Source organism: Micropterus salmoides, unplaced genomic scaffold, assembly GCF_014851395.1.
Source record: "Micropterus salmoides isolate LMB-PRFRI ecotype aquatic unplaced genomic scaffold, ASM1485139v1 Ms_hic_scaffold_10, whole genome shotgun sequence".
Classification (NCBI taxonomy): domain Eukaryota; kingdom Metazoa; phylum Chordata; class Actinopteri; order Centrarchiformes; family Centrarchidae; genus Micropterus; species Micropterus salmoides.
The window spans coordinates 22,394,479-22,410,452 of NW_024040041.1; the positions used below are offsets into that span (position 1 = coordinate 22,394,479).

The 15,974-nt window shown below is 41.7% G+C and overlaps 1 protein-coding gene across 2 annotated transcripts in view; it reads left to right on the forward strand.

Moving 5' to 3' along the window:
• col5a3a (collagen, type V, alpha 3a) overlaps nucleotides 1-15,974 on the forward strand; it is a 48,555-nt gene that overhangs the window by 20,239 nt on the left and 12,342 nt on the right. For both annotated transcript variants that reach the window (XM_038702460.1, XM_038702469.1), the window contains 36 exons: nucleotides 57-131; nucleotides 300-383; nucleotides 554-610; nucleotides 910-963; nucleotides 1,089-1,142; nucleotides 1,271-1,324; nucleotides 1,908-1,961; nucleotides 2,215-2,268; nucleotides 2,814-2,858; nucleotides 4,127-4,180; nucleotides 4,353-4,397; nucleotides 4,658-4,711; nucleotides 5,315-5,359; nucleotides 5,737-5,790; nucleotides 6,409-6,453; nucleotides 6,813-6,866; nucleotides 7,476-7,520; nucleotides 7,677-7,730; nucleotides 7,840-7,947; nucleotides 8,445-8,498; nucleotides 8,828-8,881; nucleotides 9,008-9,052; nucleotides 9,265-9,318; nucleotides 9,674-9,718; nucleotides 9,883-9,936; nucleotides 10,076-10,129; nucleotides 10,343-10,396; nucleotides 10,515-10,622; nucleotides 10,924-11,013; nucleotides 11,165-11,218; nucleotides 11,420-11,527; nucleotides 11,839-11,946; nucleotides 12,056-12,109; nucleotides 12,307-12,360; nucleotides 12,458-12,565; nucleotides 12,702-12,755. In XM_038702460.1, coding sequence (XP_038558388.1) covers nucleotides 57-131; nucleotides 300-383; nucleotides 554-610; nucleotides 910-963; nucleotides 1,089-1,142; nucleotides 1,271-1,324; nucleotides 1,908-1,961; nucleotides 2,215-2,268; nucleotides 2,814-2,858; nucleotides 4,127-4,180; nucleotides 4,353-4,397; nucleotides 4,658-4,711; nucleotides 5,315-5,359; nucleotides 5,737-5,790; nucleotides 6,409-6,453; nucleotides 6,813-6,866; nucleotides 7,476-7,520; nucleotides 7,677-7,730; nucleotides 7,840-7,947; nucleotides 8,445-8,498; nucleotides 8,828-8,881; nucleotides 9,008-9,052; nucleotides 9,265-9,318; nucleotides 9,674-9,718; nucleotides 9,883-9,936; nucleotides 10,076-10,129; nucleotides 10,343-10,396; nucleotides 10,515-10,622; nucleotides 10,924-11,013; nucleotides 11,165-11,218; nucleotides 11,420-11,527; nucleotides 11,839-11,946; nucleotides 12,056-12,109; nucleotides 12,307-12,360; nucleotides 12,458-12,565; nucleotides 12,702-12,755 — 2,241 coding nt within the window. The remainder of the gene's footprint in view (nucleotides 1-56; nucleotides 132-299; nucleotides 384-553; nucleotides 611-909; nucleotides 964-1,088; nucleotides 1,143-1,270; nucleotides 1,325-1,907; nucleotides 1,962-2,214; nucleotides 2,269-2,813; nucleotides 2,859-4,126; nucleotides 4,181-4,352; nucleotides 4,398-4,657; nucleotides 4,712-5,314; nucleotides 5,360-5,736; nucleotides 5,791-6,408; nucleotides 6,454-6,812; nucleotides 6,867-7,475; nucleotides 7,521-7,676; nucleotides 7,731-7,839; nucleotides 7,948-8,444; nucleotides 8,499-8,827; nucleotides 8,882-9,007; nucleotides 9,053-9,264; nucleotides 9,319-9,673; nucleotides 9,719-9,882; nucleotides 9,937-10,075; nucleotides 10,130-10,342; nucleotides 10,397-10,514; nucleotides 10,623-10,923; nucleotides 11,014-11,164; nucleotides 11,219-11,419; nucleotides 11,528-11,838; nucleotides 11,947-12,055; nucleotides 12,110-12,306; nucleotides 12,361-12,457; nucleotides 12,566-12,701; nucleotides 12,756-15,974) is intronic.

Genomic DNA, 15,974 nt, shown 5'->3' on the forward strand with positions numbered 1-15,974 from the left:
CACACACACACACACCTCAAACGCACAGTAGCCAATGCTTTCATTTTCTTTTTCAGGGTCCCCCAGGACGACCTGGCCTTTCTGGGGTTGATGGGATTCCAGGTCCTCCAGGAACACTATTGATGCTACCTGTAAGACCTCATGCTTGTTCACGGACATGCAAGCAAACACACACAAAGCACATCTTTTGCCAGTGTGGAGTGGTGGCATGACCACAAGGGGGGGCTGTGTGATTGAACTTCATTTACATTTGGGGAATCCTGTAGTGGGAGCTGATTCCTCTTTTTCATTGCCTCCAGTTCCAGTATGGAGGTGAGTCCCAGAAGGGACCAGTGGTGTCTCCCCAGGAAGCGCAGGCACAGGCTATCCTGCAACAGACCAAGGTATACTTCTCAAAAACTCGTATTTCTGTGTCACGATGACATGTTACAACATTGGTGACTGTTGACCTTTGCATTTTATGCTGTATGATGACCAATTCATTGCATATTAAAAGTCAAAAGGTACTTTGTACAGCATACATACAAACCACCCAGTTGTGTTTTTCTTCCAGCTGTCACTGAAGGGACCTCCAGGTCCAATGGGTCTTACAGGGAGACCAGGCCCACTGGTAAGGCACTCCTCTGACCTTGACCATCAAACCTCAAGGGCTCCTGCAACCTTTTACCTTAACTTCACGTTCTGTCTCACAGAGCGCAAGTGCTTCTCTCTCCTTCCCATCTCAACCTCATCATTATGCATGCTCAGTACATTCAAATTGCGGTGATTGTGAAATCACTGCAGGGTTGCAAAAATGAACAGATGTTTAAGATGATTTGGTCTTAGCTCATTTGTATTTTGTTTATTTGCTGCTAAATTGCTCCTCCACATCATTCCATGCTGAAATAAGTTCTTGTGTTTGTTTTGCAGGGTGTTACAGGTCCAAAAGGGTTCAAAGGAGACAGCGGGGACAGCGGCCCTACTGTAAGACCAGACATTATTTTTACCTCATTACCGCCTTCCATCATACCACGCTATGTTTTTTGTCACACTGTTCATTCTTTGTCACAGTTTTTCCATTTTTCTTGCTCTCTTCCTTTCTCGTGTAGGGACCGCAGGGGTTACCAGGCCCTCCAGGAATTAATGGAAAGCCAGGAAAGAGGGTGAGAGATCTTGAGTAGTGCAGGTTTCCACACTAAAAACCTCTGTATCTGCAGCTTGTGTTAAACGCATGCTGTGCATTATGTACTACAAAGCAAAACCTATTTTAACTGGACTGTGTATCTCTTAGGGGCATGCAGGAGTGGACGGAGGTCGTGGAGCTCCAGGTGAAACAGGCTCTAAGGTAAGCTCGTTGAGATCTTACTGCATGGGGTTTTGTTTACATCCTTACTGCGTTTATGGACACTAGCTGAGGTTAATAGTTGTGTGACTGCTACATTGTCAGTTGTTAGACCCTATAACCAATGTTATTGGTATTTGAAGTTCCAGTTAGTTCAGTTTCTTGTTTCCATGAACATAATACCTAGCGTGTTTAGGCAGCAAGGTCTTGTACGATAACAAAGTATCTCCACTTGCAAGTGTAAGCCTTTAGGTATCCAGCAGCCCACAGCTTTTTGTATGTATTGACAACGAGGCAACTCAATACCTAACAGCTGCAGGAAGAGCTTAGTAAATAAATCAGGCTCCCTTGATGCCAGGTCTGACAGAACAGCAGAGTCTTTATCAGTCAAAGCAGCATTTTTAGCAGACCTAGAGCTAATCTGAAAGCTCCCTCTCCCCAACACATACTCAGAGCAGATGGGAGGCTCTGCCAGGGGAGACTTTCAGTACAATTCTGCTAATGTTTACACATTACCGTATGTGTGTGTGTGTGTGTGTGTGTGTGTCTCAGGGTTTAATGCATTTGCTTCTCTATTACTTTTCAGGGTGACAGGGGTTTTGACGGCCTGCCAGGTCTCCCGGGAAACAAAGGGCATAGAGTGAGTTAGGTTTGGTAGTTTAACATTGCCACTGTATTCATTTAGTCATGCAGACACTTACATGCCAGCACGACATGCTTGAATACCTTACACATCATATGGCAGATGTTTATTTGCATATTATGATCATGATGATTGTTGTGATTTCTGTGATAACAGTATACACTAAGAAGCATCTGCTTGATGCTGCTCTGCTATAAACAGAACAGTCCTAAATATCTTGAGGCTTGTCGTTAATGCTTTTATCTTGTAGGGGGACAGAGGAAAGCCTGGCCCCCATGGGCCTGTTGGACAGCCGGGAGAAAAGGTGAGTGCACGGTACTTACAAGAATACAGATTTGACTTGCAACAGAAAAGACATCCTGCAGCAGTGCTTTGTTTTTCTTATTTTTACCCTCATCATAGGTTAAAAGGGAAAGATCAATGAATCAGTTCTACAAACCATTTAGATGGTAAAGCACCACAGATCAAAGCAGGCTTTACTGAAATGAAGTCATAAACTCCTGAATTTTTTAATTCCACTATGCTCGCCCGAGTTCATTCAGTAGCAAGGTTTGCAAAAGACATGAAAGCTATGTACTGCATCCCTAACATAGAATTTAAAATATGAAAGATAGAAGCTCTGTCAAGATAGTATCTATCCATGCAGGCGGGTGGGTGAAGTTTGAGAGAGTGGTCTATTAGTCTTTGCTCAAAGATAGTTGAGCCTTATCTGTCAGGCAGTGAATTTCTTTAATAAGCTATTTTCACAGATTATGTCTGTGGGGATATAAATGGATCCACGCCTGAGGTTGACTCAGAGAGGTGCATGAGATGTATGTGTTGAATCTGTTTCCGTTTCTGTTATTTTAGGGAGCTGATGGACCTGTGGGGCCAAGAGGGCAACCAGGAGAACCTGTGAGTAACCACATCTAGACGGATATGATGCTCCCTCATAATGCTACATTAAAATAGTTCATGTTTATTGGTTCTCTAGATTAACAATACTTACTATATCAAGCCTGTACTTTGGGACTGTCAGAAATACACTAACACACCTTATTCTTAGTGCAGAATCACAGAAAAAATATATATTTCCACGACAAACCCTGAGGGGACCTTGTGGGAGATCACTTAATTTTATGTTCTAGCAGAAGTTTCAGCCAAAATGTTACAGAAGAATTTACACAAGAATAAAATCTTCTGTTCATATTGTACATGTAGAAACACTGCACAAAATTTTACAATATACAAAACCTATTAAAAGAAACTAGGAGAGTCAAACCTTATTAATGCAATACTGCTTCAGTGTTCACCCTAGGATTAAGAGTGAAAAGGTCACTGGAAAAAAGTGTGCAGCTTGAACATAAAAATATGTGATGGCATAGCATGCTATATTTAAAATCTATCAGAGAAATACTACCTGAAAAGTAACTTTGGATATTTGAGAGTCCACAAAGATCTTAAGCGCACCACTGTAGAAGCAGACATTTTTTCCTGTGTGCTGAACACTGGTTGATTGGTTATGACTCACACTCCTTCTCTCAGTAGGTAAAGTTGGGACTCAGTGGGGCTCAGTCCCTCTAAATGGATCACCCAGTGCAGGAAGAAAGACAGTGCCATAAGACATATTAGGAAAGCTGTGTTAAACTGTGTTAAACTACAAACATACTGAAAAGGAAAGGAGAGGAGTTGGCTGATTTGATGAGACAGGGAGCAGTGGGAAAAGTGAGACAGCAGGAAACAAACGCCAGACAGAAATTTGGTAGGTGGTGGAATAGATAAGAGAGATGGAGAGAGGAAAAAGAAATAGTCGGAGAGGGAAGAGATAAAATCCTGGCCTGAATGATTATATTTCCATATCAATCACTTCCCAGGAGATCACAGATGTGGCTTTGGAACAGGTGGCTTGGCCAGCCTACAAAGAGAGAGGCTGACAAAAACAGAGCACACAAACACACTCACACAAACACAGGCTAGCACAGCCTCCGTCGCTACCACATACAAAACTAGATGCGCGCACGCGTACACACACAAACACACTCTAAAATATATAACGTGTCCCTTCCTGTCTTTCACTCTTTCTCTCTCCTTAGTTGTGATTTATGATGTATTATTCTGCACTCACTCCATCTCATCATGGATGCAAAGTTAGATGCTGACTATTTGCTGTGTCTTGTCTCCAGGGTCCTCGGGGTCTTGTTGGGCCTAGGGGGCCACCTGGCCCACCTGGCCAACCAGTAAGTTAACATTGCCTTGATTACAGAATCACAGCTATTCAGTCTTTTCAACTCTATAAAGGGTCCTCTTGGTCACTGAATCATCAATATGCTACTAAATAAGGAAGCTTTTGAACTGTGTCCCTTTTTTTTTTGTTAATAAAAAAATCTTGTATGTGTGCATTTTTATCAGGGTATTGGTGGAATCGATGGAGTACAAGGGTCAAAGGGCAACCTGGTCAGTCCTACTACTTTTTTATTTAATCGCCATAACTGCTGTCTTATGCCACTGACTACTATTATGTATGTATAATAGTTTAATGAAAGTGAGTATGTGGGAAAAAGTTTTTTAAAGTGATCTCAGCTACGGACACATCAGCCAGAGCGGCTTAGTGTGGCCTTCTTATGAACCTGTTAACCAGTCATGTGATGATGAGCTTATGACAAAGATCATGGATGAAGGCAGTGTGTGTGACTACCAGCATTTATTCTTGTCAGGGCCCACCGGGAGAGATAGGACCCCCAGGTCAACAAGGAAATCCAGGAGTACAGGTACTGTACCAACACAAAAAAACTGTCCTGTCGCTATGAGAGTTCATCCACTCGTTACACCAAGCATCTTGCAAGCATACAGTTGCATACATTTGCTCTCTCTTTCTCACACAGACACTTTATTTCTTTTGATATTTTGCAGCATAAAAACTGATGATTGTTACATTTTTAGTAAGGTAAACTTGTTCTTCTATAGTTTGAAAAAAATCTCTGGCCTTTTGGGCATATAAAACCTTTTCACAATCCAATTGCATTACACTAAAATGTATTCAGAATAAAAGGCTGTTTTTATTACCTTGTGAAAATGATGTTTTTGGAGATGTACGTTTTTCACCTCACCGCAACAAAATTTTACCTAAAAATGTCGTCAGAGACGTTACAGTCATATAAAGGAGATTTACTCATATTTTAGATTTTCCAGCATTCCAACAATCCCTCCAAACCCCTAGCTCACACAAGGACACCCACATATACCGTTCATGACTTTACATACAATACAAATATACCATATGTACACATGCACAGACTCGAGCAAAACCTCAACTCTCAGCCTTTTCCAGGTCTTGTGACACTTAACCTGATTAATGCTTTGTTCTGGTCTAGGGCTTGCCTGGTCCTCAGGGTCCCATTGGGTTGCCAGGAGAGAAGGTAGGTAACATGTCTCTCACTTCATTTCAGAATTAAAGCTGTGACCTCGTGACCCCTGTCATCACATACCCAGGGGAGGCGAGTTGAGCTGCAGAGTACGACTCAACCACTTCTGGCTCCTATTCAGACAAGACAGGGCTAGACAGGAAATCAATACACAAGAAACACACAGACATAACAGACACTAGGGATGGTCTTGGCCGGCGCACATCATGAGGCTAGACTGATAAAAGAAATAAAAAGTGAACTTAGTCATGAGCACAAAATGTTTGCTAGAGGAGCAGCAAAGTGGGAAATGTGATCTTTTGGGATGTTATGTTGCTATATCATCTCTGAAGCTCAGCTCTAGTATTCATACCTCGCTCTGTCCTATACAGGGTCCCCTGGGGAAGCAAGGCATGCAGGGACTACCAGGCATTGATGGCCCTCCTGTAAGTACACACAAACACATAAATGAATACATTAACATAAAAGCACATAAATATGCACATTTTCATGTATACATTTGAATATCAAGCATCTATGTACATATAAAAAGAGAGTGTACTGCTGCTTCTTCATCAGTAAACTCTGTGCTATAGTGTGAATGCAACTCAACAACATCAGCTGATTTACTAGAAGAGTCTGCATTTCATTCAAGCAATGCATTTTGGTGCAGGTTGTTCATCAGTTTTCTTTTTCATAAAATAGTTTTTTTACATAATGGGTAAAAACATACATACACTATATCAGGCAAAAACCTACAAATACCATATCCAAAGCAGTGTGACTAAATTGAAAATAATGAAAAAATCTTTTCTCATCTCCAAGAATTCATTTTGGATTGGAGGCAGACACATTTGAATGAGTTCCACTTAATGCTCCATGTATTGTTCTGCAAAGCTTTGTGACCCACAATGATATTTTTGTGGCACTTCTCTCCCAGTGCCGCTGGCGTTTCCTACTATTCATTGGTTGGTTTCATTCAGAAATTTCCATCAAGTAGTGATACAATAATGATGTATTTGCAGAAGCGCTAAGTCAATCTGATTTCTGTTTTCATGTTTCAGGGACACCCAGGAAGGGAGGGCCCCGTGGGAGAGAAAGGCATCCAAGTGGGTAACTGCATATCTGAGGCTTGTCTACTGTAGTGTCATAGCAAGATATTGAAAGCCAATATCATGCTGTTTCCTGCAATCTATTGTAACTGAGCACTCACTTATGTTGGGTTATAATAACGCTCACTCTCATCATTATAACCAATGTTCCTACAATGTCATCATCTTCTTTAGAGTCAGCAGGATGCACTCATGAGCATCATCCATGTTTTCTGTCTGAAAATGTTTATTGACAATAAAGGGCTGGACACAGAGACTGAGTGCAATGCTTCAGATCTGGTCAGAGAAATGCATTAGTGCTGGCCGCTGCTTGCTAAGACTGAAGAATATTGTTGTTTCTTTTTTTTTTCATGTAGGGTTTACCAGGTGCTCAAGGGCCTGTTGGGTACCCGGGGACCCGTGGAGTCAAGGTGAGACACAAAATCTTCACGATCTCAGGTGTAATGTCCACTGGGATATTTATTCCCTCGCACGTTTTCATTCTGCGCGTATGTCTACCGGTGATGGACAAGCTGTTTGAGTCTATGACTGACGGGTGACAGGTGGAGGGAAAGCACCTCGGTTCTCAAGGGGACTGCTAACAACAGAGTGAAGAACATTTGACGGATGGGAGAAATGTCAGAGTCAGATAGGGCAGAGCTATGTGGAGCAGTCGATTTTGACTGAGTGTGCTTTTGAAATTCAGGAATAAAAGTCAAGTTGTCTTGAAATGGAATTCTGCTTGGTGTTTGTTGTTACACGTCTCGTACTTTATCTAGTAGTTTGGCACAACATCCCTTAGGGGAAACAATCATGAGTATGGAATGAATGTAAAGTCAATAACTGCTCAATAATAGAGCAATGTCAGGTCAAGAGAAAATCAATGCACAATTATAAATCATTTCAGTGTTTTAAGATGGGGTAATTCTGGAATTAGAAGCAACCAGTGATTTTTCTATGTGATGTCCTAGTCATTTCTTGAGAGTAGGCAGTGATGCAAGAGTCTTGCGTAATGAAGTGTTTTCCCCACTATTTTACAGGGAGCAGATGGAGTTAGGGGTCTAAAGGGGAGCAAAGGAGAGAAGGTGAGTAAAGCAGATAGCGAGTCTTCATTCTGTTACTTGTTGTCAAATTGTGGATTGTGACTGGAAAGACACTTAACAAATCACAATGTAATGATACCATTTATCATAAAGAAAGGTCTTTTTTATTTTAAATCACATCTTCTCAATGCATCATAGGGAGAAGATGGCTTCCCTGGGTTCAAAGGTGACATGGGCATCAAGGGAGACAGGGTGAGAGCACACACAAATCACAAGCCTCAGTATAATTTTCTCTCAATTGTTCTCTAGTTTACTCTCTAGTGGAGATAAACTTCCCTTCTACTCTTATTCTTGACTTAAGGGTGATAACGGATCTCCTGGTGCTCGTGGAGAGGATGGACCAGAGGGACTAAAGGGCCAAGCGGGACTAATGGGTGATATAGGAGCTTCCGGGACTGCTGGCGAGAAGGTACATTTTTAAAAGATTGCATTTACATTACAAGGCAAGGTTAGGACACAAAAGAGGAGGATATAGAGATCGAATAGGCTGCAAATTATATGAAAACTCTTATCTAACCCTGCATTATGCTGCTACAGCCATTATAATGTTACGCAGAACAGTTACATTTCTTCAGCTCAGTTTTCAGCTGTGAAAAAACTTTCTTAAACGCTGAAATGAAAAGAGTGTCTGAAAATCACCGAAATACTGAACATATGGATGTTAATGCGCTCACATTTATTACATCTGGTTACAGCCCATTCCTAAGGCAAACTGAGCTAGTGCACAGCATTTAATCTTTCTGTCATCACTATATGCATTAATTCAGAGATATCCTGCTGTATTGGTACATGCACAGTAAGCAGAATGTCATACAAATCTTAATTAAATGATTTTAATGCACTTTTTGTTTGAATATTTCTCTGGTTTATTTCTTCCTCTCCTCTCATTTTGCATTCTCCCTGCAGGGTAATCTTGGCGTGCCTGGATTGCCAGGATACCCAGGAAGACAAGGTTCTAAGGTGATTTAGCATCGATGAGCTATTATGATCCGTGAATGTGTGCCCTGGTTCCTTTATCAGAGCTTTAACCCGCAAGATGTGTGTCTTTGGCTGGACTGTTTCCCATCTGATTAAAAATAAAGGATGATAAATAGCTTATTAAAAAAGGCTATTTTATTAATAGTCAATTCATTACATGTTGATGAATGGTGTATTTAAGGCTGTGTTGGGCTCATGGATTAGATTTGCTTTAATTTGATACAGTAGTTAATTATACGTTAATGAGACATTGGGGGTGACGCGTGATAAATGGAGGGTTGAGGTTGATTAACCTCTACGTGTCTCTCCAGGGATCACTTGGCTTCCCTGGTATGGCCGGGGTCCCAGGAGAGAAAGGACGAAGGGTGAGGACTATGGTGGCAATTTAATCCACATCACATTCTGACTGCTTCAGAATATGTAAACTTTTCTGTGTAAGAGCTAAGCTAAAATAACTGAGAGACAAATAATTGTTAACCTTCAAAATGCAGGGTCCAGCTGGTCAGCCAGGGCCTGGGGGCCAAAGAGGTCCTAATGTGAGTACATCTATAGGTGCAATGCCTATGTACCATTTTCTTTCTCAATGTATAAACTTGAATGTGCTCTAATCAGATACTATATGTTTACCACAGCTTGTGGAAAGCACACTGTTATATCACAGCAGTGTTTTCACATCACCAGACGTTTATCTCCCACCTCCAGATGAGTTATGCATGTGCTAATCAGACTGTTGTTTGTTTTCCAATAGGGAGCAAGGGGAGGAAGAGGAGCAAAGGGGCCCACAGGAAAGCCCGGAGAAAAGGTGAGCTTACAATGACACACACACAAACGCACACACAATGCCATAAAGAAAGACATATGCACATACAGTTACAATCACATAAACACACACCTGCCCATCTCATAAAGTATGGATGAATGTGTCGACCGAGTTGGAACTGGTTGTTGCTGTACTCTTCTAGATGACAGGCCATCTGGTGCAGTGAGAAGCTACTGTCTGGCAGGGGATGCCTCAGTTTACACTCTCACCCTCAAAGACCATCTTGGGAAAGCTAAAGATTTATTGGCAGGCAGAAAACTAAAAATGTTTGAGTGGCTTTTGTACAGGAGCTGTGTTTTTATTTGTCATCTGATTTGTTTTATTTGTCACCTGGTAGGGTTCTGCTGGACAAGATGGTCCTTCAGGATCCTCTGGAGAACAGGTAATCTTCTGACTCATGGATAATACTATACATACACGGCCTAAATAGGATCATAGATGTAAAGCCTGAAAAAAAATTGTGGTATCACATCTACAGTTTCATAAACCAGCGAAGGACAAGAACCAGGGCTTGAGACAGAGACAATCTGTATTATTATTTTCTAGGGTCCCCAAGGACCACAGGGAAGACACGGTGAACCAGGACCTAAAGGACCTAATGTGAGTGGACTAAGATGTATTTATTGTGTAGTGTTTGCTCTGTGATTTAATGTTACTAATTTTAACCTCATCCCACATGTTATGCTCACCTTCATCATGTCATGTCCATTTCATTACAATGAAAATGATCCCCTTTCAGGGTCCAGCTGGAAAAGATGGATTACCAGGTCATCCAGGCCAGAGAGGGGAACCAGTGAGTCACCTTTAATGTCAATAAAGCGACATATTTGGTAAACAGCATAGTAAACATGATCTACATGTCAACACAGCAAACAAGAGAAAAGCTATGGCTTCATCATTGAATTACTGAAGTCAGAGTGCAAGTTAAGAGGCCTAAACTAAATCCACAGATAACGGGATCAGCATCCTGCTGACTCTGTTTCAACTCACTTGTCTTATTCTTCAGGGTTTTCAAGGCAAGAATGGCCCCCCTGGCCCCCCAGGTGTTGTTGGACCACAGGTAAGAGGCTCAGCTAATGGCACGTTAGTTGATTCTTAAGCAAATAGCTGTTTATTTCAGATAGCATGTTTTAAATAACTGTTTTGTGATGTGCGTTGTGCAATTTGGTTGTTTCCAGGGCAAATCTGGTGAGACGGGTCCAACTGGAGACAGAGGCCATCCAGGTTCACCGGGACCACCGGGTGAGCATGGTTTACCGGGAGCTGCCGGAAAGGAGGGCGCCAAGGTGAGTGGCTTTCATCATAATGTCAGGATCATAATCACTTACCAGCATCACCTTATTATTGTTAGATTAAATTAAGCCAGCACTGCCTGAATATCTCCTGGGTCTCATCATATCCTCTAATTTGCTAATAAATAACAGAGGAAGCCTTGCAGTGTTGAGCGTATTATGGATAATAAAAGATAAATGTTCCTTCTTGGTGTGACTTGCTTTCTTGGTGTGATTTATGACTGCATAAGGGCCTGCTGTCTGCTGGCTACTTGCCTTATATCGAATCACATATGTGTGTATGTGTGGTTTCCAGGGAGATCCAGGTCCACCAGGAGCCCCAGGGAAAAGTGGCCCTGCAGGGCTCCAAGGCTTTAGAGGGAGCAGAGGGACCACTGGTGCAATGGTAAAGCAAAATTCTCTTGAAATGTGCAGCTTGCAATTAGATCACAGTTGAACTTAAAATCGTAATAGCGTGCCAGTTACTTATTAATTATTTTGTAAGGGATGTGGTTGTCGCTCGATTGTGAAGGCTGTTTATGCCTGTGTGTCTGCAGGGTCCTGCAGGTCTGAAGGGAGGAGAGGGCCTACCTGGTGTTGCAGGACCTATGGTAAGTCTGATTTTGTAAAGTCAGTTTCCATCCCATCCCATGCTCTCCGTTCAGCTTCTATGGTAAATAGAATACTAGGACATATGAAGCAGGGGGCTGTTTCCATGGTGACCAGTGATCATTGTCAGCACATTAAATCAAAGAGTGACTGCGGTGCATGTGACATACTCACCTCACCTCTCTATCTCCTCTTATTTCCAGGGTGCCACTGGAGAGAGGGGCCCTGCTGGGCCGGCTGGCGCTATTGGCCAACCAGGACGGCCCGGTGGTGTGGGACCTGCTGGACCGATGGGCGAGAAAGGCGAGCCAGTAAGATTTGATAATTTTGTTTCTTAGGCAAAACGTACTGTACCATCACCTCCCACCATTGGGTAATAAACCACATGTGCTCTCGCATTGGAATGTGTCATTATGAGACAGTGAGCAGGAAAGAGGTAAAGAAGACAGCAAGAGAAAGGGAGGGAGGGAGGGAGGAAATATGAATGTGATCAAGCTTGCTTTCTGGGGTGTGAGTTTCCTTCCCAGGATGATACATTAATCAATGTGTCATGCTGCTATATGAGGATAATAAGTATTGTAGCATTTGCTAGACGTGTGCTGTTTTCCCATCTGTTCCCTAGGGAGAGAAGGGGCCTGTGGGGCCGGCTGGGCATGACGGGCAACTGGGACCTTTAGGGCTGCCAGGGGCTGCGGGACCTCCTGGGCCTCCAGGAGAGGACGGAGACAAGGTACTTTCATTGGACAGCCAGCATGGATTGCTGTAAAGTTCTTCCTGATTTTTAAAAAAGTAATTGTTTGTGTATGCGTGTGTTCACGTGTGTTGATTTGTCTACATAGGGAGAGACAGGAGGACCGGGCCAGAAGGGCAGCAAAGGAGACAAAGGAGAAGCTGTGAGTATTAATTTTATGTGAATAACATCACATCATCACCATGCATCACCAGGAGGTAGAGGACTTACTTGCTTATAATTGTTTTGTGGGTCATTTTAATAACTTTAAAAATTTGCCAGTGCATAGTCTAGTGGGCAGATGGCTTTAATAAGGGCTGCCCTGCAGTAATTATGTATTGAACTGTCCTACTTTTCCAGGGACCCCCAGGACCTGTTGGAAGTCAAGGACCAGTGGGCCAGCCAGGACTGCCAGTATGTTACGGAAACTCGGAATGCAGCATATAACAACACATCATTGTGTAATAAGTTGGGCAACACTGTGTAGTGTTAAGACTGCTGTATATTTCAGGGTGCAGATGGTGAGCCAGGTCCTCGTGGGCAGCAGGGCATGAACGGGGCAAAAGGAGATGAAGGATCCAGAGGCTTCAAGGGGGCAACTGGTCCTTCTGGACTACAGGTAAAAATGACTCAATTCGCAAAACTGACCGTATCTCCATTGGCTCATCTCTGATATCAAATTTATACTTTAGTTTATATCTGTATTTTTTATTTCATGCCTGAGACTGCGTTGATCACCATGTCTGCATTTGTAGGGGATGCCTGGACCATCAGGGGAGAAAGGAGATAGCGGGCATGTTGGCTCAATGGTGAGTACTGCTCAGTGATTGCAGCACATACAACACTCATCTCAACTGCTGTGGCCCAGTGTCAGCCTCAAGTCAGGTGTTCTCAACACCACTTTTCTGACACTTTGTTTCGTGATTATTAGTCTTGTCTGATACTGGATATCAACTTCTTCACAATAAAAACTTCTGAATAGGTTTCTCCACTTTGTCCACTTTTCTTCATTTTCTCTACAGTATCAAAAGATATCTGCGATATTTTTTGAAGCTCAAACATACGCATTCGTATGTAGAAAAACTATGAAATATTTACTAGGAATCTTTAGGGTATAGTACAGAGCTTCTGCAAGTACTGTAGATTTATATTTCTGTTTGTGGTTTGGAAGACAAGAAGCACCCACCCCAATATTATAATTAACCCCATTAGAAATATGCCATAACACATTTAAATCAAGAAATGTAGCTACTCTGCTCCCGGACTACAGCTAACAAGCTAAGAGCTGTATTTCAATTGTTATAGACTCTTGATAACTGACAATTAGCCTGTAGGTTTCCAATGAACGAACGACACCTTGGCTTGATGCTCTAAGAGAGAGAGGTCAAAAAACTGTGTGGCTCCACTCCTGACTGTCCTCTAAGATTACTTCCCAAACTTTCTCGTGAGAGTATCCCCAAGCAATTAAAGATGCATGCAGTTAATAGGAAATGACAGTCACAGTCGTCTATTCCCCAAATATTACATGTTTATGTAATATAAATTAGATTTTAATACACTCTGAATAATCCACACACATTTGAAGTGCAAGAAATGAAACAATTAACGGATTGCGTTACTTTAAATACATAAACCTGTAAATATTCCTTCTACATCAGTGAACCATGTAAATTACTGTTTTACATATAAACTCAAATTATTGCATACTACTTAGACAAATATTTCTTGAATGGGAAACCTCCCAGTATCAGCATGTCTACTCTTTTTGGTCCAAAAACATTCGGTGGCCTTTCTTTGCCCAACTATTAGTGGTCGTTCCAAGAGCCAATAACACAATAACCCATCCGCATCATGCCGCTCTTTAGAAAATGCACTTTTCCAATCAGGATCCAAGATTTGCCTTTTACTACCATCAAACATCAACATCAAACATGCGGAATCACATATTGGTCCCATCATTTCTAATCCATAATCCATCTGGCGATGTAAAGGAAAACATCTTTCTATTAATTTTAAATATCACAAGCTATCACCCATTTGGCACAGTAATACACTTCTGTCTGGAGCTACATCTTTTATCTTCCCACAGTGGTCTAAACAAGGTATTTATGTGTTAGGTGATGTATTAACCATCCAGGGTTACGCTCTTTCCAAGATCTGAAGAACTATTACTCTCTTCCAGGCTCCTCATGGTTTCCTATCATAAGTTACACACTGCACTAAAAACGTATGGAGTACCTTGAGATGCACCCCTACTACAACACCCCTTGGTTTCAGTAATTACTACTTACTCTAATCTAGTAGCATCAGTCTATAATAAACTTTCGTCTTGTAACATTAAACCACTCCCAGTAACGAAAACGATTTGGGAAAAAGATTTTCAGTTTCTTAAATTTGATTTGATAGGTTTGGAACACCATTTTTTATTCATGTAAAAACCTTGCTTGTTATATAATTTACTACAAACTTGTGCATAGATTCTGTTTCTCACCAGAACGCAGATTTAAATTAAAATTGACCAATAGTGACCTATGTAGAAAATGTTCTGACTCAGTCAGAGGAGATTCTTTACATCTGTTCTGGTACTGTCCTACCACCAAAATTTCTGGAATATATCAATAAAACTGTTGAAATTATTATTGCTAAGGTCCTCCCCTGCTGTCCTGCTCTTTATCTTTTTGGGTAGGTGGCCAGTGTTGGGAGTAAGGTGTTACAAAAGTATTGTAATTACAGTAATGTATTGCTTTTTGCTGTAACACAGTAATATAACATATTACTAATACATTTTCAGTAATATTATACCCATTATAATCTCAATAATGTACTTTACAAAGCATTTTGACCCAACATTAAGTGGTGTTTTGTTTTTTTAATAATTCACCAACACCGAGTAAAAAAAATCTTTAAAATTTTGGAAATAGCACTACTAACCTGAATGCAGCCATTTTTACAGTTGAGCACAACTTTCATCAATGAAACTGATATTGCGCCACAGTGGTTATGTTTGACGGTATGGTTCTGTTCTGGGATGGGAAGCCATAAGGCAGGGAGAACACACGTCTCTGCCCTTCAATATGCGTACGTGGATAAGGCATAAGGCAGGGAGACCTCCCTGCCCATCCATGTGCTTGCATGGAAAGCCCAAGGCAGAGAGCAACAGCAAAGACCCACCAGGGTACAAAACAGAGCAGGCATAAATAAAAGAATGACATGATAGATCAGACGCGGCCTGAAAGGAGGAGCTGGCGGGTAACAAGCTGTTTGCATAAGAAGCAGCAAGGGCAGGCAGGCTATATCAGCTTAAAAAGGTACCTTGCAGTGTTTCCTCTAGGATTTTTTCCAGCAGCAGGGGCAGGACGAACAGGAGTGGATGGAGTGGTAGCAGCGGAGGTGAAGCAAAATTTTTATCTGAATATAAAATCCCAACACAACATGTCTCAGCAACATTGCTCTTATGTCCATGAGCATGTGATGCACCTTAGAATATCTTAAAACTGTAGTGTTTTCCCAGTTTAATGTGAGCTTTAGATTAATGTTTTGGTGTTGGTAATATAAACAAATAGGCAACATGAGAAACTTCTTCCCTTCTGAGGTACATTTTATTTGCACATTACAATCCAAAAAGAAAGTCTCCTCATTAGCTTAAAAGGACTAGTTTGCATAACTAATTAGCTTTACTAACCTCAGCTCCTCCATCCTTTCTTTTCCAAAACCACTTTTTCAGACTGAAAACTGAAAAATAATTTAATCAGTCTGTACAGGACAGAGCTGCAGGCCTGTTTGTACCTGATGTTCTCAACATTGGACAAGTAGGTAGTAATAAAATACAGCTTGCAGTTACTTTCTATAAATTGAGCTAATGTTAAGTTACATAGCAGCTATGTAGCTGCTGTAGAAGCTTTCCTGCTCAGCTGCGCAGGCTGAAGGGGAGGGGAGATGTTAGCTAACTTAGAGCTAACCGGCTTCACTTTTCCAACAGGTGGGAAACAACAGACTTTTCTTGGTCTTGAGAAGCTAACACACTGTAA